At 32.0% G+C, this 25485-nt stretch overlaps 1 protein-coding gene across 3 annotated transcripts in view; it reads left to right on the top strand.

The window, feature by feature from the left end:
• The window catches only part of LOC123663321 (serine/threonine-protein phosphatase alpha-2 isoform), an 85783-nt gene that overhangs the window by 3882 nt on the left and 56416 nt on the right, over positions 1–25485 (top strand). For all 3 annotated transcript variants that reach the window (XM_045598010.1, XM_045598011.1, XM_045598012.1), the window contains 2 exons: positions 2636–2852; positions 19916–20004. In XM_045598010.1, coding sequence (XP_045453966.1) covers positions 2636–2852; positions 19916–20004 — 306 coding nt within the window. The remainder of the gene's footprint in view (positions 1–2635; positions 2853–19915; positions 20005–25485) is intronic.

The following is a 25485-nucleotide window of genomic DNA, read 5'->3' as shown; positions in this document are numbered from 1 at the left end:
CTTTTTCAGCCCAAAAACCAAATAATTTCATGACATGGGCACAACAACCTACTGTCCGTCGACCAACCATGCAGTTGCAATAATATTTTTTTATGGCTTCTCTGCCTGACCTTTATTGTTTACATATAAAATAAATACAAAATATATTTTCCTACTTATGAATATGCCTACTGTGTATTTTACGTCGCAGTAGTGATGAATTCTCGGTTGACGGAAAACCTTACAGTAGGTTGCTATATCACCATGAAAGCAACATCGAAGTCAAATGAATGTATGAAGCAAAAGTCTGTTGTTTAGGGTTGCCATAATAAATAATATTTTCAATAAACAAATAAATCGATTAAATCGATAATCGAATTTAATATAATTAATTGCTTGCTTTTTATTTAGTCAATAACAATGTTTCTAAAATAGTTTATTTTTCACCAAAGTTAAATGTTTTTTTACTAAATACACTTTTATAGACTTTTTTTAGACTTTTTTCTTATTAATTCGATTTAACAATACTTTTAATCGATTTTAACAAATAATTCTTAACAATAATTTCTCGGTCGACAACATATCAAATAATGAAAAAACTAAATTTTAAATATATGAAACGCTCGCGAAAGAGTATACTATTGGATCGACCGGATTTGATGATATGGCGTAAAAACTATTTATTAAAAATAAAAAGCTTTAGGAGGCAAAACCGAAAAATTTATTATACCGACGAGACGTGGATAAATGAAGGGCACACTTCAAATTATGTGTGGAATGATCTAAGTATAACGAGTAGCCGCCAGGCGTTTTTAAATGGTTTATCGACTGGCCTTAAAAATCCACAAAAAGGCAAAAGATTAATTATTGCACACATCGGTAGTGCAGAAAGATTTTTAAAAGACGCAGAGTGGATTTTTGAGGCCAAAAAACATAGTGGGGATTACCACGGCGAAATGGATGCACATAATTATGAGAAGTGGTTTGCTAATATTTTAAATAAAGTGGAACCTGGGTCAGTAATAATTTTAGACAACGCACCGTACCACTCGAGACTAGCTGTCAAAGTGCCTAACATGAGTTGGCGGAAGGCAGACATACAAGCGTGGTTGTTAGAAAATGATTTTAATTACGATGAAAACGAAATAAAAGCTGAGCTTTTAAAAAAAATAAATAAAGATGATTATAACAAAAAAGTTATTGACGAAATGGCAGCCCGCAAAAATATAATAGTTTTACGTCTTCCGCCCTACCATTGCGAGTTAAACCCGATAGAAGTCATATGGGCACAAGTAAAAGGTTATATAGGCAAAAATAATAAAAGTTTCAAAATGGCAGAAGTCAAGGAGCTTTTAAAAGAAGGCTTAAATCAAATAAGTGCGGTGTCGTGGAAAAAAAATGTCGAACATATCATAAAAGAAGAAGATAAAATGATGCAGCTTGACGGAATCATGGATGCTGCATCAGAATTCCCAGGTTTCAATATCCACGTCTCTGAAGAGTCTTGCGATTCATTAGGAAGTATGGACAGTTATTAGAAAATAAAGTAAATAAATTTCTTATTGGCGTTTTATTTTGTATTTCAATATTTTACTTTACTATTGTAATGAATAAATCAGTACGTATTTTTTTAATTATCTATTCTAGTCAAAGAGCAACTAATTTCTAACAGGTTATTTATATTTAAGAAATATAAATTTGTTTATATAAAGATGTTCGATTTTTTTTTTCGTAATTTTATACCTTTACTAATTATTAACAAAATTATTTAATATATTATTAGTTTTTGAAATAATTTCAGCAATATGGTATCATTAAATATTTCGATGTAAAATTAATTTTACTTTGTCTATGGCTTATTGATATTGTTCATTCATTTGCTCTTTGTGTCACTTCACTAAGCTACACTATACTCTAATTGTCTGTGGTCATAAGTACGCCATATTTGTTTACCAATTAGGACAATTCCAAAAAAACAGACCTTAGTTGCTTACTGCCTATGGGTAGGGGTAGAGTACCATAGGTAGACATGCATCGTATAAATGTTTATTGTTCTAAATATATTATATTTTAAACAGTGAAAATATTCACAGTTTAGTCTATTATGACTTTAACTAGAATTTTTTTTTTTTTTTTTTTGTCCGTTATGGATAGTTTTTAAACAAAAGTTACAAGTAAACTTTAAATGGGCCATTAGGACCTGTTTCACCTCAATCTAGAAACTACAATTCTTAGATTCACACAACAAATAAATACGATTGGAGTATCTGTTTGTAATATTTAAATGACCGCTTTTTACTAAATGCATACGCGGTACATATACCAAAACATTTTTTTTACGATTTTTGTCAAGATTAAGTTAGGCTACTTTTATTTTAGAAATTTATTTACTTTATAACTGTAAAGTGTGCAATAACTTTTTTTGTGAAATTCTGCAAATTTTCATTCAGCAAACAAAGTTGTGGGCACGCTTTATGGAATGTATCTTGTGTGATGTTTTTGTATAGTCTTACATATTTCAATTATTTATACCTATAAAGTATAAGTAGAGTATGATGATAAAACATTATGCAAAATATTCCTTTGCTATCTATTGCTATAAAAAATATTTATTTTTTTACAAAGTAATTGAACATACATTACTCATTGTCAACAGGTGACATCCATGGTCAGTACTATGACTTGTTAAGGCTGTTTGAGTATGGCGGTTTCCCACCAGAGTCAAATTATTTGTTCCTCGGCGACTACGTGGACCGCGGCAAACAGTCTCTAGAAACGATATGTCTGCTACTGGCTTACAAGATTAAATATCCAGAGAACTTCTTCTTATTAAGAGGGAACCATGAATGCGCTAGCATTAATAGGATTTATGGGTGAGTATATTTCAATTGTTTGTCTAGGGTTACATTGCAGTTTGTCTTGTTTCCATAATAAAAGTATAAATGATAATATCCTGTGGATTTGCCCATGTTCCATTTTATTATTCGTTACTTCAATATTCAATTTAATCTAAAAGACTTTTAGAGTCTGACTAACGCAACTTGATATTAACTCCTTCAAACTTACAAAATATTAGCTTTATACTAAACTAAATATTTAAGACAATTGTTTTACTACTACGATTTTCAGCAAGTTGTGTAAGTCTATTCCTTCACGATAAAGTAGCTTTCTATTGATGAAAGAATTGCTGCAATAGGTTTAATAGTTTCGATTTTAAAATCAAAATGCTTTGTTTATAGGTTGTATGTAGTAACATAGTTTACATTCTAGCTAGTGAAATTTACCATGTTAAACATTTAAATATCTTCTATAACGCAACCCATACAACAGAGCTTGTTTGTATATTTTCACATACTACTATTAAAATAGCATTATCATCTTCATTCATCAAATATAATATATTTCTCTTCCTACTGTTTATTATAACACAAATTTTATCAAGGAAAATGGTGTCCATAAAGTTACAGATTCTATAAATTAGACAGATAGTATTTTATTAAATTCCATTTCCGTCAAAGTGTGTATTAATGTTTAATTTATTTAAAAAATATTATCAGAACTTAAATATAACATTATTCACTTCATATCAGTTAATATGTCATTCCAAATTATCATGACAAAGATTTTGACTAATATCCATATAAATCATAGCGTGCATTAATGTGATTGTAATTTCAATATTTTTTATCTGTGTAACAAGTAGTTGAAAAAAAAGTGTGTGTGTCAGCTCCGACGCACGACTTGACTCCTTCAGCTTGACTGTCTAAATAGATACAAAAAATACTTACTGGTCTAAGGAAAAGATTAATACCATATCAAATGTTAAACAAACGAATCTTTGGCGTTACGAGAAACATAACGAGGTCATTCCTTCAGTAGATTTAACTCCTCATATTTTTTTTTTTTTCATACCTTATATGAAATCCGATTGTTAAGGAGTTAACTCCAAAAAGTATTAATGTAAGAAAAACTTTATGTTGTTGTCTTTAAATGAAGCAACGAACTCTTAAGAAATCTTCCAATCCTCCTCTACCGATAATAGAAATAACGAAACGTTAACATTACACTGTAGTTAAATATTAATTATTCGTGACACAAGTGCATTGTTCGTATATTCGCATACTTTACGATTATATGAATAAGAAATTTAAACGAAATGAAATTGATAGAGGAGAATATACTGTTATTATTGTCATGGGAGACGAACAAGTCATTGGTCGCGCATCGCCGCATCGGCAAAAAATGTATTTGCCACATCTACAACTATCATAAATATAATTACATTACAAAATGTTATCGAAATATGATAACGATCACGATTTCAGATAAACGGATTTAAATGAATATTTTAAAACTGATTATTATGTTTAAACTTAATTTTGAACATTTTTTTTGCACTTTTCTGCACCTTCTTCTCTTTCTGTAGCTTCATCATCATTCAGTATAAGTTTTAAAACTTCTTTATTAAATCATTATGATGCCTTGATTTGAACAGACTAAGGTTACATAGCGTTATAACTTAAATATACAAATTCTTTCTTTTTCGTTTGTGCAGTCGTTAAATTAAGGTTCTTTAGTTAGGTTTTATTAACCTTACATTTAACATTATTTCGTTTATAAAACTATAAATTTCGTTCGTCATAGTACTTTAGACACAGTATATTTAAGAAAGTGTTTTAAATAAAACCTTTATAAAAAAATAGAGCTGCTATTAAGTGTTTATAATATTTGAAATAATCTTGACAAAATGAATATGTAGAAAAACTTTTATTCCGCAGTGTTTTAGTAGTGATGATCATGGTTAGAATAGTAACTCGCCCATGACTATTAAAAACGTCGGATGCGAAAAACAGCAACTTTACAGGAGAGCGATTCAAAGTGTAAATTGCGTGTATCTTTTTACTTATTTTAAACAGGATCATGAAATTTAAAAGTAATACTAGCCGGTAGTTAATGTGTAAATATGAGAAAAGTCACTTGTTACATTTTTAACGGGTTAAGACTAATAGGTACTGATTGGTCAGAAGTACCACAACTGAATAATATATGCATAAAATAAAAAAATTCTCTTCAGCTGATGATAGACTTATTTGGGAACGTTTTATGAAATAAACAAAAAAATGCGATTTTGCAGTTCCGACGATGTTAAAATAGTCACTAGCGAACTGTTGATTGAGAATTGAAACCAACTTTGTCAATACTCAAATAATAGCAGATGTAGTGTTAATATAATGCTTAAAAATAGTAAGTAGTTAAGTATGTATTGGCATGTATATGTAGAAAAAATAAACAAAAAAGGCTCAAAAATTACACCTAGCGTGAACCCTTTTACGTTCGCCAACAAATTGCGCATGAGTCATTGCACTGATTCATATCGAAGGCCGATCGTGTTTCGAGTTTTTTTTTTCCCTGCGTATTACTTTAAGTATCGGATACTTTTAATTTCCTCATTTGAGTCTATACTAGATGTTAAAAAATATTGATTAATATTTATTTTTTTTTATTTTGTAGATTTTGATGACTAAGGTTGTGTCTTATTAGGTCAAGATATTGTTTGTGTTTTGATTGTATCATAAAGTTGAATCACATATTAGATTCGTCATATTACAGCTCAATTTTGTATGTTCGTAAAGTATCAACACCAATGCATTGAAATGATTGAATCTTAAGTAAAATATGATGTTAAAAACTACTTGGGCAATGTCACGCTAATATCGTACATTGACTATCTTTCGTGCATGCTTGTTTATCGCATAATCTTTAATCATACCATTGCTTACATGTTTATTACCTCTTATCTTATAATCACTGTCGCGAAATATTTCGCCACGCAGGTTCATCGAATCGTAATCGTAAACAACCTTTTTTTTATTTGCTTGCTGTTATGTTATGAAAATAAATAAATTTACAATTGCGTAATTGCAAATAAAACCTAGCTTTAGGTGTAGCATTAACTAGCTGACCCCGAAAACGTTGTTTTGCCATACAAGTTATGTAACCCCTCAACCCCCCCTCCCCACCCATAACTTAGGAATATGAAAAATAGATGTTGGCCGATTCTCAGACGTACCCCGATATACACACAAAATTTCATAAAAATCGGTCCAGCCGTTTCGTAGGAATATTTTAACTAACATTGTGACACGAGAATAAGATATTAGATTTATAAATCATATATATACTACTGTTACTTACACGTTACTGTTAGTTACACTGTTACTTACACGGAAATTATCCTACTGTTGAAACAAATAACAGTTGGAATTACAATAAATCTCCAAGGTTTTCTTTTTACGTATATAAATGGATAATTTTATTAGATAACATTACGTGCTGAATACGAAGTAGTTCGATTTGGAAAATGAATCACAAGAATGTATAAACAGTCTATAGTTATACCTCTAATTTACATAAAACTTCTGAAATTTCAACTGTTTTCAAAGTATTAAGTTTTCAATTGTACTGTATACAAACTACTACAATATAAAGCGGGATATTTGTTGTGTTGTTCTTCATCTTGAGTCCCGCAATATTTCAGCATTATTGGTTAGTGCTATAGTGACTCGTTTTATGTAACATACATAGATATTATGTATATCGAGATCATTGTTTTAGTAATTTTATCACATGACTACATGGTAAAACTTCTCTCCTTACGGCTAGTTAAAGTTGTGATATAGTGGTGATTAATAACGTTATAAGCCTGGCATTAGACTATTTTTAAATAAATCTCTTTTTTTGTTTTAATTCATTTACAATGCTTTTTAATCGACTTCCAAAAAAGGAGGAGGTTCTCAATTCGACTGTATTTTTTTTTTTTTTTTTTTTTATGTATGTTACATCAGAACTTTTGACCGGGTAGACCGATTTCGACAAATTTTGTTTTAATCGAAAGGTGGTGTGTGCCAATTGGTCCCATTTAAATTTATTTGAGATCTAACAACTACTTTTCGAGTTATATCTAATAATGCGTTTTTACTTGACGCTTTTTTTGTCGACCTACGTTGTATTATACCGCATAACTTTCTACTGGATGTACCGATTTTGATAATTCTTTTTTTGTTGGAAAGGGGATATCCCTAGTTGGGTACCGTGATAAGGAAACCAGGATCTGATGATGGGATCCCAGAGGAATCGAGGGAAACTCTCGAAAATCCGTAATAACTTTTTACTGGGTGTACCGATTTTAATAATTTTTAATTTAATCGAAAGCTGATGTTCGTCATGTGGTCACATATAAATTTTATTGAGATTTGATAACTACCTTTTGAGTAATCTTTGATAACGCGTAGTTGCTTGACTATTTTGTCGTCGATCTACGTTGTATTACTTGTCGATGTAATTGAAGTCGGTTTTTTTTTCGTTTGCGAGCAAACACAATTATTTAAATTTAATAATTATGTCATTACACCGTTATATTGATTGTTACTTTATCTTATTTTATAAAATGTTATCGGACAATGTTTATTTCTGATCCTCTAAAATAGTGGCGTATTTCGATTTTCTAGTCATTGAACTTCATCGACAATGAATGAATAGTAGTAAACATTACGAACAAAAGGCCCAAGATAAGCTATGATCACAATACTGTGCACGTTAAACAAGACAATAACATCCGCCGAGACAAGTTAATATATTGATATCTTTACGTTATCACATGTCGGTATTGACTCACGATAAGTGAAATTTTCAAAAGCGTATTTTTAAATAAAATAATGCCTTGCAAGCACATAATATATCTTCGTATTAATTTGTTTAATTTTTTTTTTATAGGAGCTTTTGATTAGGATTGGAACCTATTTAATTATTTTTTAATCAAGACTAATTTAACTTCAAAATCAATCTCCTGAATTGTGATTCAATTCAGGAGACAGACAAAGATCTCTCTAAAAAACTTGTTACAAATTTCTAAACTATTCTACAAATTTCTGTTAATATTTAGAACAGATTCTAGCAAACGTACATATAAATAAAAACCTATAATTTTACGAACTCAAAGCTCTATAATAACATTCAGTCTGGCTTCGATTTCTCGTAACTTTTCTTTATTATCTCTATCCTTCAAATGGGAAAAAAAACAATAAGTATTTCTTTTTGTAGCGTAGTCTTTATCGTCTTCTTTGTTGTATATGAAATATATTACAGTAATACCCCGACTTACGCTACCTCGACTTACGCGAATTCGGAGTTACGCGATTTAATTTTCTCGTCTATTCGTTTTTTGTTTGACTCCCCCCACCCGCATTATTATTCGTTCAGTTTACAACAGGCACAGACGTGTAGTGCGGAATCGGCGCGTAGGTACATAAGTTACGATTTTGTGTTTTTTTGGGAATCGACAGTCAGATCAATTACGAAAAGTACTCCGCAAAACTGTACCCCGACTTACGCGAATTCGACTTACGCGGATAGCGCTCAGTCCCACCTATCGCGTAAGTCCGGGGTATTACTGTACATAAGCATGTAGCGCTTAGCTTTGCTTAAAATAAAAAACAAAAGAAATATCATAACTGTTTGCCTTTTTTCAAAAATACTTTTAACGCTGAATACGATGTTTGAAATTTTTTTTTTTTTTTTTTTAATAATATCATCATCATCATTACAGCCTAAACAGTCCACTGCTGGACATAGGCCTCCACACTAATTTTAATAATATAAATCCATTTATTCCTATTGGAAAGATTATTATTAACAATCATTTAATCAGTATAGTATTATTTGTTCTCGTAATTGTCAAGACATAGAAAATTTTATATTCTAATTAAAAGAAAACCTTAAAAATATGACGTCTAGGTTGGTTTCATTAATTCTGCCCACCCAAAGTCAAGACTCGCTAGCAGGGATATTCCGGTATGGGTTATTTACCTTTATAAAACGGTACTTATCGAATCAAAATAACGGTAAGAGAATCATTCGGTAACCGAATCATATCGGTAATACAGTATCGAAATAAACCGGTAGTAGGCATAACGTTCGCGTCGTAAGTTTAAGCGGGCAATTCCCGTTCTTGTAGCTGCGCTGCGCTAGCTCGGATTGCGGTCCGAACGTACACCGTATCTCTATCTCATTCGCTCCCGTGTGTTGCGTGATTTTACTTAAGGACGCTATCACATTTTTCACTCGCTCAAGTTTAGGTATTTAAATCGCAACACAATAACATTACGCGTACGCACACATTGATACCGCTATCTGCTCGATTTTGTACCGACGTAACTAATCTTGGTACTTGAAAGTATTAATTTTTAATTTTACTGGTATTGATTAGTAAATTTAGTTGTAAGTTTAAAGTCGAACTTGGTAACTGTTACTAAGTACCTACTATTCACGGAACCTCTCCCCTACTCTGTTTATGACGATGTCTTAAGGCGTCAGGGTATCTACTACTCGTTCGTCGTACTATACAATAAAATATAATAGATAATAATACGCTTATTTTTATAATTCAAAATCACATACAATTTTAAGTTATATTATTATAGTTTTAACATTATAATAATATAAACATAACATATTTTACGTAAACAATCTATACAAATAAATAAAATTGGAGTGTCCTTTAGTTATATTAAAATACTGCTTTTTACTAAATGCATACGGATGTATACACGGTCCATATACCAAAATAACATTTTTCCAATTTTTGTCTGTCTGTCTGTCGGTATGTTCCGGCTAATCTCTGAAACGGGTGGACCGATTTTGACGGTACTTTCACTGGGATATATCTTATGCAATAAGGAGTAACATAGGCTGCTTCTATTTTAGAAATTTATTTATTTTATAACTCTGCAAACGGAACAATGATGATGATGATGAATGTAAATTTAAAATAAAATAATTTTTAACAAAAAAAAACCGACTTCAAACAGGAAACTTCTTCAATATTATAAAATATTTATTTAATCATTTCTGATTAACTAAATCAAAATACGAATTACTTTGTACTAAGTTTATTTTTCACTTTTTAGTTTCCTGTTAGAAGTCAGTTTTTTTTTTGTTAAAAATTATTTTATTTTACAATTTTTAGTGATGGGTAGACCTAACAAGGATGCTTTTTCTCTTGTGTCGGGGGTCCGGAAACATACACAATACACAAGCACAAACACCCAGATCATGACAAACATCTTGTATGGCCAATACAAATGTCTGTCATGCGCGGAGATTGAACCCACTAACGCCAGCGCAACAGCCAGTGCTGTGACCGCTGCGCTAACGCGTCGACATACTATGAGTAAAGTTCGCTATCAGGTGCACGTAATAACAACCGGGACTGACAGCCTAGCGTGTTCTCCGAGGCTAGGTTGGAGAAACCACAAGGATTAACAACTAGACTGAAAATAAATATTTATATAAACATAAATATCCACTCCAAGCGGGAATTGAACCCGCGACCGTCAGTGTTTAGGTGCCGCCGACGCGGCACATGCACCATTATATCAAAGCGGTCGTCAAACAGCAAAAGGTAACTGCTGTAAATTGTTGAGAAATTCCCTCGAGTGTTTATGGGCTCCATCATCAAACCTGGTCCTGTGACACAGATGACCACACAGCAGGTAATTCCTCGAATATCTTTCGTCTCCATCATCAGACTGTAATGGCACTTGTAACTCATATAGGTGCAAAGTTCTCATCGATAGAAACGAATTAAGTTCAAACAGCAGGTAATTGCTATAAATCGTTAAAGAGTTCCCTCGACTATCTTTTGTCTCCATCATCAGACTGTAATGGCACTTATAACTAAATCAGGTGCAAAGTTCTCATCAATAGAAACGAATTAAGATAAAAAAGTAGGTAATTGCTATAAATTGTTGAAGAGTTCCCTCGACTATCTTTCTTCTCCATCATCAATCAGATCGACTCCAGACCTTTATTAAATAGTAGTGCTTTATAGTACTTAATGAAAACATGATTAAATTTACTAGTCACCTGTACGATTTTTGAAAGTTTCCCTCGATTTCTCTGGGATCCCATCATCAGATCCTAGTTTCCTTATCATAGTACCAAACTAGGGATATCTCCTTTCCAACAAAAAAAGAATTATCAAAATCGGTTCATAAACGAAAAAATACGGTCGAATTGAGTAACCTCCTCCTTTTTTTGAATTCGGTTGAAAAGAAGACAAATTGCAAAGATTACTTATTATTATTGATTATTATATATAAACCAGATGCATAGCAAAGACAATCGATTGTGAAGTATCAATTTCGTCCAAGCACAGTACACACAAAAAACTTATTTTTTTACGTAATTATTACTTGCGCTGAAGCGATACAGCCGTGCTTCCATGAGCGCGTTTCGGCGCGGAATGACGAACGACGATGGTTCACTTGTAAAAAATGTATGAAGAAATTTGAGAGCGTTTCTTATTTTTCTCATAAATGGAAATATTATTTATTTTTATATAAAATATCTAGCGCTACGCATAGAGGACTAAATAAGCAACAATTTCTAAGTGTATTTATTTTTCTTAGTGCAGTGTATTTAGGCTATAATGGTTCCAATTCAGACCCGTCTTTTTTTAATTTTTTGCGATTTCTGTGATGGTTAAACTGTATTTGTGTGAAAAGTTTGTATGGGGCTATAGAATTTTTATGGTCTCACTCGGAGATGAATATATTATCTTTCATTTGAAACCAAGATATCCTCTCAGGGTGACTCCTAATTAATTAAAATGGTACGTGAAAAACACTGATATTTGTAGAAAAATGTGATAGCGTCCTTAAAACTTGTTTATTTGTGATAGACGACAGGCCCCGGGCGTGGCGCGAGCAAGTTTTCATCTCTTTTTCGCGTTAATGTTTATATTGCATATAACGAATAATTCAAAACAAAAAACTTAATTACTTTCATAGTTAAAGAAGCCAGTCTTATGAAAAACCAAGCATTATCAATAAAAGCAAAGGAACATTACAGATTCTTCATTTTAAACGATGGCTCACAGATTTTGTCACCCTCTGTTACTTCTCCGAATCATTTAAAACCGAAATAAATAACGTTATATTTCGGTATTACAGTTTAATCGGTAACCGTTTTATTACGGTTTTGGAACCGAAATAAAACGGTAACCTTTTCAATCGGTATCCGATTCATACGGTAACCGTTTCAAACGGTTACCTTTATGAATCGGTTTGGCGAACCCTGCTCGCTAGTTTATTTTAATATAATTTTAGGGTAATCCCTTAAGGGAGCGAAAGTCACTTTTACATCTCACTACAGCTTTAAACATTAAACTTTAATATGAGATATCAAAGTAAGTTTCATATGGCAACATGAAAATAGTGCCACAGAGGTCATTGAAACGAATTTAAGTTCTCTATTTGAAGTATGAGACGACAAAGAAAACGCTTCTATATCTTTTTAGCTGGTAATAAATACTATGTATAATACTATACATTTACTTCCACCCGTCACTAAGATCGACATTGTAAAGCTTAGAAGACTATATTAGATTTTTAATATTTATTTTGTATCCTAAGTATATTTAATATTAATATAACTTTATTTAATATACTAATATAACTGTATTTAATACTAAATGCTGGATTTGGCGTTTAGAAATACTAAACATGTTTTCGTGTTTCAGACACTTGAACAGACCTTCTTGTAAAATATTTTGAATTAATTCCGAAAGAATACTTATAATAAAAGTATCGTATTGTGCTTTGTTTGATTTTATTTTTAATTAGTAACTTAAAGTCAATGATGCTTATCTATTCTTCTTTCAAGTATTCTTATGTTTTTTTTTTTATCGGTATAATGTTGAACATTGTTTTTCATTTTAGCAACATTGTTTAAGTTACAATATTTTATTAAAATTAATCGACATTGGAAATTCTTAATATTAATTTATTAAATGCTACACACACATTTATCTAATTATCCATTTTTTTGATGATGATGATTAAGAACGAATGAATCAAGTATTCCCTCGTTTTAAAAAAGATTATACATATATGTACAGTGTGTACTTATAATATGGAGATGCGACGATCAGTGTTATTAGCTTTATCAATCTACTTCAGAATTTTTAGCAGTTCAAGATTTTGCGAATTGATTATTTTCTAGGAAGTTGTTAGTTGTTTCCTTAGGTCGCTAGTCTACTAATTAGGACAAGCAGGTTATACTAAATAGGCGTCTTTTACGGTGGCGAGGTTGATGACTCTTGAATTTAATGGTCGTCAAAACTAAGGCAAAAAACTTCACTTATGAGTTTTCAAATGTCTTTTAGACGATGGACAAATTTTAGCTGGTTAGCTCCATTCGTATACTCAAAAAAGAATCCGTACCCATATTAAAAAAAGTTAGTTGAGTTATTTTAGTTATCAGGTTAGAATTCGCAACTACCGGATACAATTTGCGTGTTCTATACTTTGCCTAATTTTATGATAATTATTTTGCGAGCAATATGTGCCCTCTCAACATACATATGTGCAAATTACTATATTTGGTGTACTCAAAAAATACAATACTACAAAATCAATCTATAATACTTACGATTAAAACAATAACGCGTAAGATCAGTGTTTTAAAGAACAATGGCAGCTTTCCATACAACGTTTTACCTGATATCCATTTGCGGCGTCTTGAAATAAAAAAATGCTAAAGCGATAGGAATAACATAGCAGAAGCTTAATCAGAAATATATTTTTTTTTAGAAAGCCACAAAAAAAAGATATTAACGTTTTTACTTTATAATTTGAGGTTAGGTACCTGTCAATAGTAGCTGTCACTAATTATTGTAGATTGACTATAAAAATTGAAAAATAAAAAGTAAACGATATAGGTACTGTATGAATAACGTTTTTAGTTTCATTATCATGGTTGAACAAAAGATACACATCTAATAGAACAAGTAGGTACCCATAGCAATTGCAGACTTACATAGGTTACATTACAAATTAATAGTCTTATTAGTCTTCTTTGTGAATATGTAAAAATGTGTGTCAGAGATAGGTAGTTAAGTACTTACAATACGAACTATTTTAATCGAAGTTTTTCTCTGGTTAAAATAATTATTATGGTTATCATGTATATATAGGTACTTATTAGTAAAAATAAAACAACATTTTAAGATTACATTTTATTCTTCATCATATAGGTCTCTTACGACTATCTCGTCGAGAAAGTCTGCTGGTGCAGATATTATGTTTGTTTCGTGCCTGGCCCATCCTAGGTACCACACGACTGTCATTACATGTGCGCAACAACCTACAGTACGCCGACCAACTAAACAATTGCAACAATATTCCACTATACTCGATCTGCTACAATTATTGTTTTCGATTAGTATATAAACATAATATTGTTTCCTGGAAACGTGTCGCGATTTTATTTTTCCTCTTATTAAAGTCGTTTCTCCAGTTCCCCTTAAGTTATATACAGAGGTATCAATTCTTTCGCTACAGACTTCAATTCTATACCCGCCATGAAAACGTATGTGCTCCTCATAATAGGAGCGAGCTTGACGAATTTGGTAGGTTCCCATGGCGAATAATATGAGATCTCTATATTCAAGACGGGGAAATAATATAACATTGTTTCGGTCAGCTGTGAGACTCCGGAAGTTGGCTGATCTTCGGTTCATGTTTTCTACTTCTACCATATTTGCTAGATTGTTTTCTAACCCCATTTTTTCATTTATTATATTTAATATTTCATTGGCATACTCATTATTTTTTAAGCGAGTACCAAAGCTGTTTAATAGAGCCGCTGCTATTTGAACATTCTGCATCATATGTGGTAGAGACCGATGACAATATTCTTGTCTGAGTATTTTAAAGTCTCGTTTTAAATAACCATTTACCACCTCTACTACCCATCGACACATGGTAACGCAGCGGCTCCGATTTGCTTGAGCTGTGGTTAATTGGTGCTCACCTTCCAAAAGAGAATCTGGCATATATGCTCGATAGCCACATTCTTGTAATAAACCAATACTGTCTCTAAATCCTCTATCTAAAATAAAGACATCATTTTCTCTGAAATAAAACCTAAGGGCGGATGACTCATTTCTAAATAATGAAGACATAATTTCAGCGTCTGAGGTTGTAGCTTTGTATGGGCCAAAGCAGTCAACAATATAGCCATCACAAGTTACAATTAAAAATATCTTTAATAAGTTTCTGTATTTATGAAGAGAGTAACTATCTTTTTGAAACATGTAATTACTACTCTTGTTAGTGTAAATATAGGTACCATCACAGATCACTATGACATTATTACTATTGCCATATATGCCATTTGGTATAACCAGATTATGGCCTAGTAATTGTTCCCTAGAAATATGATTAATACCTAGATGTCTTGGTACATAATCATGCACAAGTACTTCCTGAACTTTGTCCATTAATACCTCTAAACTACGACGTGGCTTTTGCACTAAAGTGGCTATCCTTTCATCAGACTCTCCTGTTCTCAGTTTTAGAAGCAAAGTCACAAGACCTAGCCTCCCGCTTTTAATTTCTGAAATTCTTGGTACTTCCTCTAATATTAAATAAAAGTTTTCTTTAGATAGCCCCACCCAATATTCAAATATCTGGTCATCCATTTCTTGTAAATTTTCAAAGTCTAGTGTAGGATTAAATGCATTTACAAATGAAAATATGTGTTGAACATGCTCAACATTAAATACGTTAATGCTATTCTCTGATTCGTACAGACTATCCCATGAATTTCTAAATAAATGAATGCTACAGATTCGGGCTAGTTTTGGAACATAATATTTATGGTTACTTAATATTACAGATCTTAATTTGTCTGAAACACTGTGCAAAGTACCAATATTATTGCAGTCAGGAAAGAGGCAATGGTTACCAGTATTGGCCGCTCTCCTGTAATCTGGTAATACCATAGTTCCAGACTCTATATTCTGAGTACCTGATGCCCTGACAATATCTTGGTCATGTGGATTTCCATGAGATTGGTGGTCTTCCAAAGATATACCTGCTTCAGGTATAGAGATATACTCTGCAACAGTAGGCTCATTAGGTAGGTTACTATGTGAGGCATTATCGTCTCCATGTTGTATGGCTCCTTCCACTCTTAATTCTTCAACACGATTCATACGTAGGACCTCTCTTTTGATTCGCAACCAACAGACATGGCATACTTTGTCTGAAGTTGTTACCTAGAAGTAGTATAAGAAATGTTAATGATTTTAGCAAATAATGATGTAACATTTATGAAAATAATGCAGTTAAATTGATATGATTTGATCGACTCTGACTCGGTCTTACTAATATTGATTGTACAAAGAATAATTTATATTATTTCCTAATAATAAACAAATATTTGAAAAGTAAAAGATCCTTAAGTATCCTGTATATTGTACACTAATAGGATAATATAAGATTTAAACTTAGTTTTGATTTAATTGCTATAATATGGTACGGTATAGATATTAAATGATGCTATGGTATGCGATGCAGTGGCTTGTCCGGATAAGCTCTTGTGAGTTTTTGTGGCATGCTTATGTATAAGTGTTAAGTATGTCTTTTTGTGTATTTTTAAACAAAAAAAAAAACTAATATGCACACACCTGCTGTGGTTCCTTATAGCGTTTAATTTTTTCAATCATCTGCAGTTGGATTTCAGTGGGATTATCTTTTAATATTTTGTCACTTTGTCTTCGTACCAGGGAACAGCCACATAAAATACAAACATTGGTATGACCGCGCTGACTTGTTCCAGCTTGTGGTTCATTAGCAGTATTTTGTTGAAGATTCTGGTTTACTGCAGCCATCGAAAGTTCCCAACATTCTTCACAAACATAATCGTCATCAGTAATCTGAAAGTAATATTAAGTGTTGATTCATGATATTATAACTTACCATGTATAACAATCAAACCTTGTTCAAACATATACATAACAAGTTAGATTAATAAATTCAACTTTTTTTTTTTTAGATAAAGACGGGCAATAAGGTTTTTTAGGACTTACGATTTGTGGATAAATCCAGTTGCAGAGCACCGTACACACTCTCGTGTTTTGATCGAAAATCCGATATCGGCGAAGAGTATTTACGCAGATATTACAATTCACGCACAATATGCGCGTACGCCTGCTATCCATGATAAAAGCGCACAATATTCAAATCGAAGGCACAATCGGAGTCCGTTAGAGAAAAAAAAGTATTTGTCGTAGTTATTCGTATAAACCAGTGATCATTCGTGAGAATGCACAAGTCGTAGTATGGGGCACAGAAAGAAGTCCGAGGGTGAAGCAAAGATCAAAACTTAAGAAAAACTAGGGTAATCATGTGATGTGTAACAAACAGCGTTGAGCGTACAATGGCGTACAACAGAATAAATCAGGCGAAGCTTTATTAGTCAGTTGTCAGTCAATGCCATTGTCATCTGCAGTGCTGCCATTACTATAATTTTAATTACCGTATTTTAGCGTATTTGATTAATCTTACAGCTTAATATTTACGACGAACACAATTATTTAGTTATTTTATTATGTTCTAATTGTAACAAAAAATTATTAGTATTACTATTTATCATTTTAAATACTTTATGAAAATATATTTTTAATAAATACTGCATTATTTTGTGGAAATAGTTTTAACATCTTTTGTAAAGACAAAAGTATTCAACCGGAAGTACATAAAAAACGAATTAAAAGCTTATTAAAATAAACATTTTTTCGTGGCCTTGCCACGTAAAACTAACAACGTAAAAAAAAATGGGCAAATAATATAATTAAGTTTCGTTTATGCCTTAATCTTAGACGCCTTTTAAAATATTCAGGTAAAAAATTGCCATTGTTCTTTAAAGAATGGTACAGTCCAATCGATAGTAAAACGTAAGAAACGAGAGTACGCATTGCCGTTGATAGGATTTGGAGTGCAGCCAACAATTTCAACGTTTGATCGGTTCGCAGCACACGATATGAGCGTCGCTCACATTTGTAACCTGCCGAAAGGGACTATCATACTGAATAGTTTTTACACGCACTAAACCCAATGGCCACTAGTTGAAAGAAAATATTTTAGGGTCGAAAATATATAACACAATTACAAACACTTTTTTTTAAACAATAACTGCTGAGATATTTGTCGATACGTCTCAGTAAAATCTACAATAGAATAGATGATGGCTTTATATTTTCTATAGTTAATTTGTTCCAACTAATGTAATTAGGTATAGTTTGTGAAATATCGATTCAAAAGTCCTTTTAAAGCCTATGAAAGTTTTTATTAATAAATAAATAAAATAAAATTTTGATTGATTCTTCCTCTAGCGCAGACGGATGCTGTGATAACTGCGCCAACATGTCTTTAGTATTGTTACGCATCATCGCCTATATGTTACTTATTATATACTAGTATAGAAATACTACAAAATTAAAAGGAAAGCTTTATACAGTTGCACAAACTGTAACAGGAAAGGCTTATCACGAAAAAGAGCGACCCCTTCTTTACCATCTAGGGCAGTCCACAAATTCGGTATATGTTACCTAAACCGGTATAGTTTACTAACTATTAACAGATGTTATGTAAAACTCGTATGTATGTCGATCGATTCAGCCTGTAACATCCCTCTGCTGGGCATAGGCCTGTTTCTCTGTGTAGAAGAAGTTTGAAATGAAATGAAAACTGGAGTATGTACAAAAATAAAATAAAAAATAATCCATCCATCTGCCCTTATAAGTCCACTGCTGGACGTAGGCCTCCCCTAATGCTCGCCCATCCATTCGGTTCTTTGCCCTCTGAATCCAGCGGCTTCTCGCTGTTTTCTTCAGGTCGTCAGTCCACCTGCCAGGGCCAGGGTGGCCTGTGCTTCTTTTGCCGAAACGTGGTCGCCATTCGAGAACTTTTCTTTCTCATCGGTTGTCGGTTCTTCTAACAATATGGCCTGCCTATTGCCACTTTAGCTTGCAGATTTTAGAACTATGTCGGTGACCTTTGTTCTTCTACAAATGTCATCGTTTTGGAAAAAAATAATTATAATAATAATATTTCATACAGGCAATGTTAAATTACTATTTTTACAATGAAATATTTCAAATTTGTAAAGTAATTTAAGTTTGAGTGACGACTTCGCAAAACTAAACAGTGAAATTGATTGCCTAAACACCGACGTGCGAATGTAGTCCGTATACATCATATGGAGTTATGACAGTGAGGTGACATAACCGTATTTGTTTATGATTAGGCATTTTATTGTGCTATACTCGTATAAAGCTAGTAGACCGCCCACGCCGCTTTCCTGCAAATTAGATGTTTTTTTTTTACATTCACTGACAATTTTACAACAGTCACTTGACAATTAGTGTATAATATTTCGCAAACCTTATTCGCCTAAATTTTTTGTTTTTGGTACTTTCAATATTCAAAATAAAGTTTTTAGGTTATTTGGTTAAGCGATAACACAACATTCTGTATTTTTTTAAAATTCTTTCTCTTATCTTTTTTATGTTTCTTTGTATACAGTAGATTGTACTTTTTATTTATAGTTTCGCACCCATAAAACTTCAACGCAGAAAATATTCGCAAAATGGAATCTAATCTGCTCATCACGAAATTAGCGTGTTTGAGCAATAAAACTCTTTAGATTTATAAAGTTTGCATAGATGTACTAATCGTTACATAGTCTCGTCAAAAAATGGAAATAACTTAAGATGAGTAATACGGCTTATCTGCGTGCTATTTCATCATACGTCGCAATATCAGTATAATCTCAACATGTTAATATGTTAAAATAAAAATTAATTATTCTGACAACAGCATTTCCATACCGGTCTATTTTTGTGCATTTTAGTTCAATTTTTGACCACTAACAAAGGTTTTTTGTTTATTTACGCGAAATAATGTTATTTTTTAATCGCAATTTTTTTTTTTTAAGTATTTGAATACTATATTTGTATTTTTAAAACTAATGTATATTTTTACTTGCAAAAGTGTTCTAGCTCTAAAGCTCCATTCATTGTCAACAGATTCTACGACGAATGCAAAAGGAGGTATAACATTAAATTATGGAAAACTTTCACGGACTGCTTCAACTGTTTACCAGTTGCCGCGATAGGTGAGTACTGTTTCTGGTATATCTATGGCATAAAATGTAGTTTCATATGTATTCTACAATCCTAGTATTTTTTTGAAAACTTATTTAGTGGGATTCTACAAAGTGTTAGTTTATTAGTAACAGTGCACACAAAACTATTTATTGTTTTTGTTGTACTGCTTAAAATATCATCTTTTATTTTTATTTACTTTAACCCGGCGCCAATGACGTGAAAATAATTACGAGGACGATGACGCCGGGTCATATTGACCCGAATTTTATCAATAATTTTTCAAGAAATTTAGTAATACAGCTTAATTTAATGACTGTTTTTTAAAAAGTGCTCTTTGATTAGGTCGTAAAATAAAAAAAAATAATAATACCCCCCCCCCCCTATGACTTAGGGGAATGAAAAATAGATGTTGTTTGATTCTCAAACCTACCCGATATGCACACAAAATTTCATGAGAATCGGCCAAGCCGTTTCGGAGGAGTTTAACTACAAACACCGCGACACGAGAATTTTATATTTATAGTTATATAAATTGTTCCGTAACGGACCAACGTTTGAGTAAATGAGTATATTATATCACTTTCAAATCAGATAATGGTATCGTATCATACTTGCTAATTAATACAATGTCGTCTATTAAATAAGTTTTTAAAACGACTGACTTCTGTCCGCAAAATCATTATGCATTAGTATGCCAGTATTAAGTTAATAGTGTATTAATTTAAATACAGGTATTAGGTGTAAATTCATTTTTCTTTAAACTTGCTTATTATAAATAATCTTGTTCCATTGTATTTGATCATTTGTATAGATTGTAATACAAAATTCAAATATAAAATGTGTATTGATATACTATAGTGTATTGACCTACACAGACTCATACATACATAAAACTATACAAATATTTAGTGTATTCATTAAAGTTTTCAGGGAAACATTTTTTACAATGTTTATTCTATTCACCCATTACAAATTAGTCCAGTCATTATATACATTTGGAAATGCAAATGAACCGAGAAAGCCAAATTTTGGATATTACGTGGGGGATGGCTAGAAAAGCTTAAGTTCAAATTGTCGACCAAAATAACCTTGTGGGTTTTCCGCCATCTTGAAAAAAGGGTTAAACTCAGGTTTTTTATCATAACTCGGTTCCCCGTTGAGATACGAAAATTTTTATAGAATACTTTTTTGTTGCTCTTTTTATGATCTACAATTAAGGTCCTATACATTTTTCACGTATCGATCATCGTTATCGAGATATCGTTAAAAAAGCCACAAATTTTGGGAGAAAAAATTGTTTTTCGCTATTTCCTTTTTTCTCGTGAAAAATATCGAAAAATGTTTGAAATAAAACTTGTAGAGCCTGTTCAGACCTACAAATTCGTTTTTTAATTTTTCGTTTTCGAGAAAAATTACGACCTCTAGCGCACCGCAAAGTGAGTAAGACTGTGCCCGGTGTCGATTTAGCCGTTCGCACGGTTGTATCCACAACGTAAAAATGAATGAATTATTTGCTTAAGGGAATTATTTTTAAGAGAATTATTGGTTAAGGGAATTATTGCTATACGAAATAAATGAATAAACCAGCCAAATTATAAATCAAAAACATGAAATTTATTAATCAAAAAATTTTTATGCAGAAAAAATAATAATTACACGTAGTCATTATTGTCACACGTTTTTCTCCGTTTTGATGGTCCTGGCTGGTGTTGAAGTTCCTCCTCGGTACCGGTGGTGGTAAAGTTCAGGTGGAGCGGGTGCGGCTGTGGTGCAAATTGGCTCAAGCCCGTAATTCGTCTGTCGCCAACCCCATTCCTGAGTATCTTTAAAAATTTCATGTTTTTGATTTATAATTTGGCTGGTTTATTCATTTATTTCGTATAGCAATACTTCCCTTAACCAATAATTCTCTTAAAAATAATTCCCTTAAGCAAATAATTCATTCATTTTTACGTTGTGGATACAACCGCGCGAGCGGCTAAATCGACACCGGGCACAGTCTTACTCACTTTGCGGTGCGCTAGAGGTCGTAATTTTTCTCGAAAACGAAAAATTAAAAAACGCATTTGTAGGTCTGAACAGGCTCTACAAGTTTTATTTCAAACATTTTTCGATATTTTTCACGAGAAAAAAGGAAATAGCGAAAAACAATTTTTTCTCCCAAAATTTGTGGCTTTTTTAACGATATCTCGATAACGATGATCGATACGTGAAAAATGTATAGGACCTTAATTGTAGATCATAAAAAGAGCAACAAAAAAGTATTCTATAAAAATTTTCGTATCTCAACGGGGAACCGAGTTATGATAAAAAACCTGAGTTTAACCCTTTTTTCAAGATGGCGGAAAACCCACAAGGTTATTTTGGTCGACAATTTGAACTTAAGCTTTTCTAGCCATCCCCCACGTAATATCCAAAATTTGGCTTTCTCGGTTCATTTGCATTTCTAACCCGATTTTTCCGACGTAATGACTGGACTAAATTGGTGAAAGATGTTATCTTTCGGATCCGCAATTTATATGCAAACGAAGCACTAACATGACCTTTAGCTTAACAAGCTTTCCTTGCTAATGGTAATCCGCCAGTAGATCCTCTTTAATTACCTGGTATAGTACTAACACCGCATATGGCATAACTGCAGCATGTTAAACTGTTTAATAGAAAGGTCGGCGACCCGACTAGACACTGCAAAGAACTTGTGGTGAGCTTAGCGTTGCAATTTGTGGTTATATCATGTTATATTTGATAACTAATATTACAGTATCGGAATAATGAAATTTATAATTTTATACAATTAGGCCAAAACCACTTATAATTTTCAGCTTCACACATTTTGTAAATTTTCTGTTTTTGTATGAGTTTCATCACAAGAAATATAAAAATGACCGAATTTACTTATTAATGTTTTAATTTAGAGCTTACTAATATTTTAAATTAGTTCCAATAGTAATAAAACTTTTTAATTAATATTTGAAACACACCTCGTTTACCGACACTTCATAAAAAAATATTTGAAAATGGTCGTACAATTTTTGTTGAATAATTACTATGGAAAGTCAAAGTATAAATCAAAAATTGTATTAAGGAAACCTTATTATGATGTAAAACATAACTAATAAGTAGTACCTTTGAAATCAATCTCATCGATTAAGGAAACCTAATTATGGTATAAACCATATAATAACAGTGTACTAAAGGTAAAATTATATCGAACTTTATATGAATTGAAAGAAACCTTTCAAGTGGTAGCCCTGTTGAAGTTTGTTATAAGGAAAACCGCGAACAGTGCCGTCTCAAGGGAATTCAATATCGTATTTAAATTTGTATAACTTTTTGAAACAGTCTGAGAAAATCGAGGTATTTTTGTAATATTTTTACAGGTGAAGGAATTCCGTATAAACCCTCCCACGTAAGGAATCTTTTAACTCTCTCCAACACAGGACAACTAAAGTATATACGAGTATATCGTTACGTTTTTGACTTCAAAAGCTATCTATAATACTGACTCTACTTTATAAATTTTTTATTAGTGGAGTGTTTAAAGAGTATTCATAGATTTATAATAAATATTATAAATAATAATATTCTTCAGCTTTACGTGCTTTTGAGGGAATATAAAAAAATACTATAAAGTTAAGTAAGATCTAACTATCTAAAAGCGCTATTTATTGTGTATAAATCAGCAATTTAAGAGCACAAGAGTGCCATCATCCATACATTCATCCTAACAAATTATTTTCATATTATTTATTTTTATAATAAAACTGTGCTTAACACAATTCATTTAACACGCTAAAATTTTATATATACCGGTCTGATTTATGAAAGTCGTTAGTACTAAATTACCTGTTTATGGAGGGAATGTTACCTTATAACTCATTTAAGCTAAGCAATAACCGTAAACAACTGACACGTCCCGAAATACAACGCTTCCACTGAGGCACGTTAAGCACAACATAAAAAGGTCTACTTCAACTTTCTAAAACAATAACAAATTTTACAATAAAAAGGATTTATAATAAAATATTCATCTTATCATTTATAATTAGATGTCGAAGACGCAACATTTCGTTGGTTACGCAACCAGTACTCAAAAACGAGTCTTGAGAAATTCAAAAACCTTCGTTATTCGCGCTAGCTTCTGTAACGGATTTCTGATTTTATTCCAAATACTCCTTCACGGGCTTTTGTTGTTACGTAGATACTGACGATTTTAGCATTATTACACAAGAACGGTTGTAATTAATGTATATAAACTAAATTTAACTGAAATGTAGGAAAAAAACTACGTGCGTTCTTCCTTAGTGCCTTTTTGGTCGGTTGACATTTTTTTTTGTAGTGCAAGTAGGTCGGCAAACAAACGTACGGCTAATCTGGTTAAAAGTGAGTACGGTAGCTTATAGACGCCTACAATACCAGAAGCATCACAAGCGCGTTGCCGACCTTATCCCTATTGGGAGTCTGGTTACCTTACTAACGACAGGAACACAATACTGCTTGAAAGTACTATTATTTAGCTGCCGTCATTTGTATGGTCGAGGTACTTCCCCATTCGGGCGGAGTGAGATATTACCTCCGTTTGCTGATATAAATATCTGAATTCGTGATGGTATCCACCTGATAAAAGTTAATGATATATTTTTCTTTTTCATCATCAAACTCCATCTGATTACTTAGGTATTTCTTTCTTCTCGTAACATGTAAATCTAAAAGTTGTATGTTATTATTAAAGTTTAACAAAAAGCCTTATCTGTGAGTGCTAAAATCAGTATTAACTCTCGCAGATAAGGCTTCTTATTCTATATTTTATTCTTCAAATATCTTTATTAAAAATACTTAACCAACCAAGCTTTAGGCTGCATCGAGTTTTGTAATAATTGTGAAAGTGATGACGCAACGTGAAATCCTTTGACGAAATTCTACCGTTTCGATACTTAAGCAACAGTGTGTGTTACCAGAATTGCGAGGAATCGATAAAATTAAATTGCAAATGTACTGTTAATTTGTAACAATATTCTTTCATACTTTAAAGCACGTATTTACGCGCTAGTGACACCTGAATCTATGATATTACGTGTTATAATATCAATAGTGCGCGTGGATATGGATATTTAAATGCAATTATGTATATAAACGTGACTGGCTCAACCTAATACCGATAGGGATATATTAGTTTAAGGACAAACATACTTGATGCGCTTCATTTAATATGTAGGTTAAGTGTGAAACTTTCATTAAACATGTGGCATTTATACTGTATTAAAATTAAAATATATTTTACATATAAACAGTGCATAGTAAATTTAAATCATTACCTAAACAGTTGCCAATTATTACAAACTAGCGTACTTAGCAAAAATGAACACAAAATAATAATTACTAATGAAGATATAAGAAAGAGGATAAATGAGGAATTTGTATTTAAATCAAAAACAATTTTTTTTTTAAATCATTTATACCATATTATATAATATATTATTATTATAAAC

The sequence above is a fragment of the Melitaea cinxia genome, chromosome 20 (genome assembly GCF_905220565.1).
Source record: "Melitaea cinxia chromosome 20, ilMelCinx1.1, whole genome shotgun sequence".
Classification (NCBI taxonomy): Eukaryota; Metazoa; Arthropoda; class Insecta; order Lepidoptera; family Nymphalidae; genus Melitaea; species Melitaea cinxia.
Note: the sequence above shows the minus strand (reverse complement) of the source record. Positions and strands in the feature narration are given on the sequence as shown.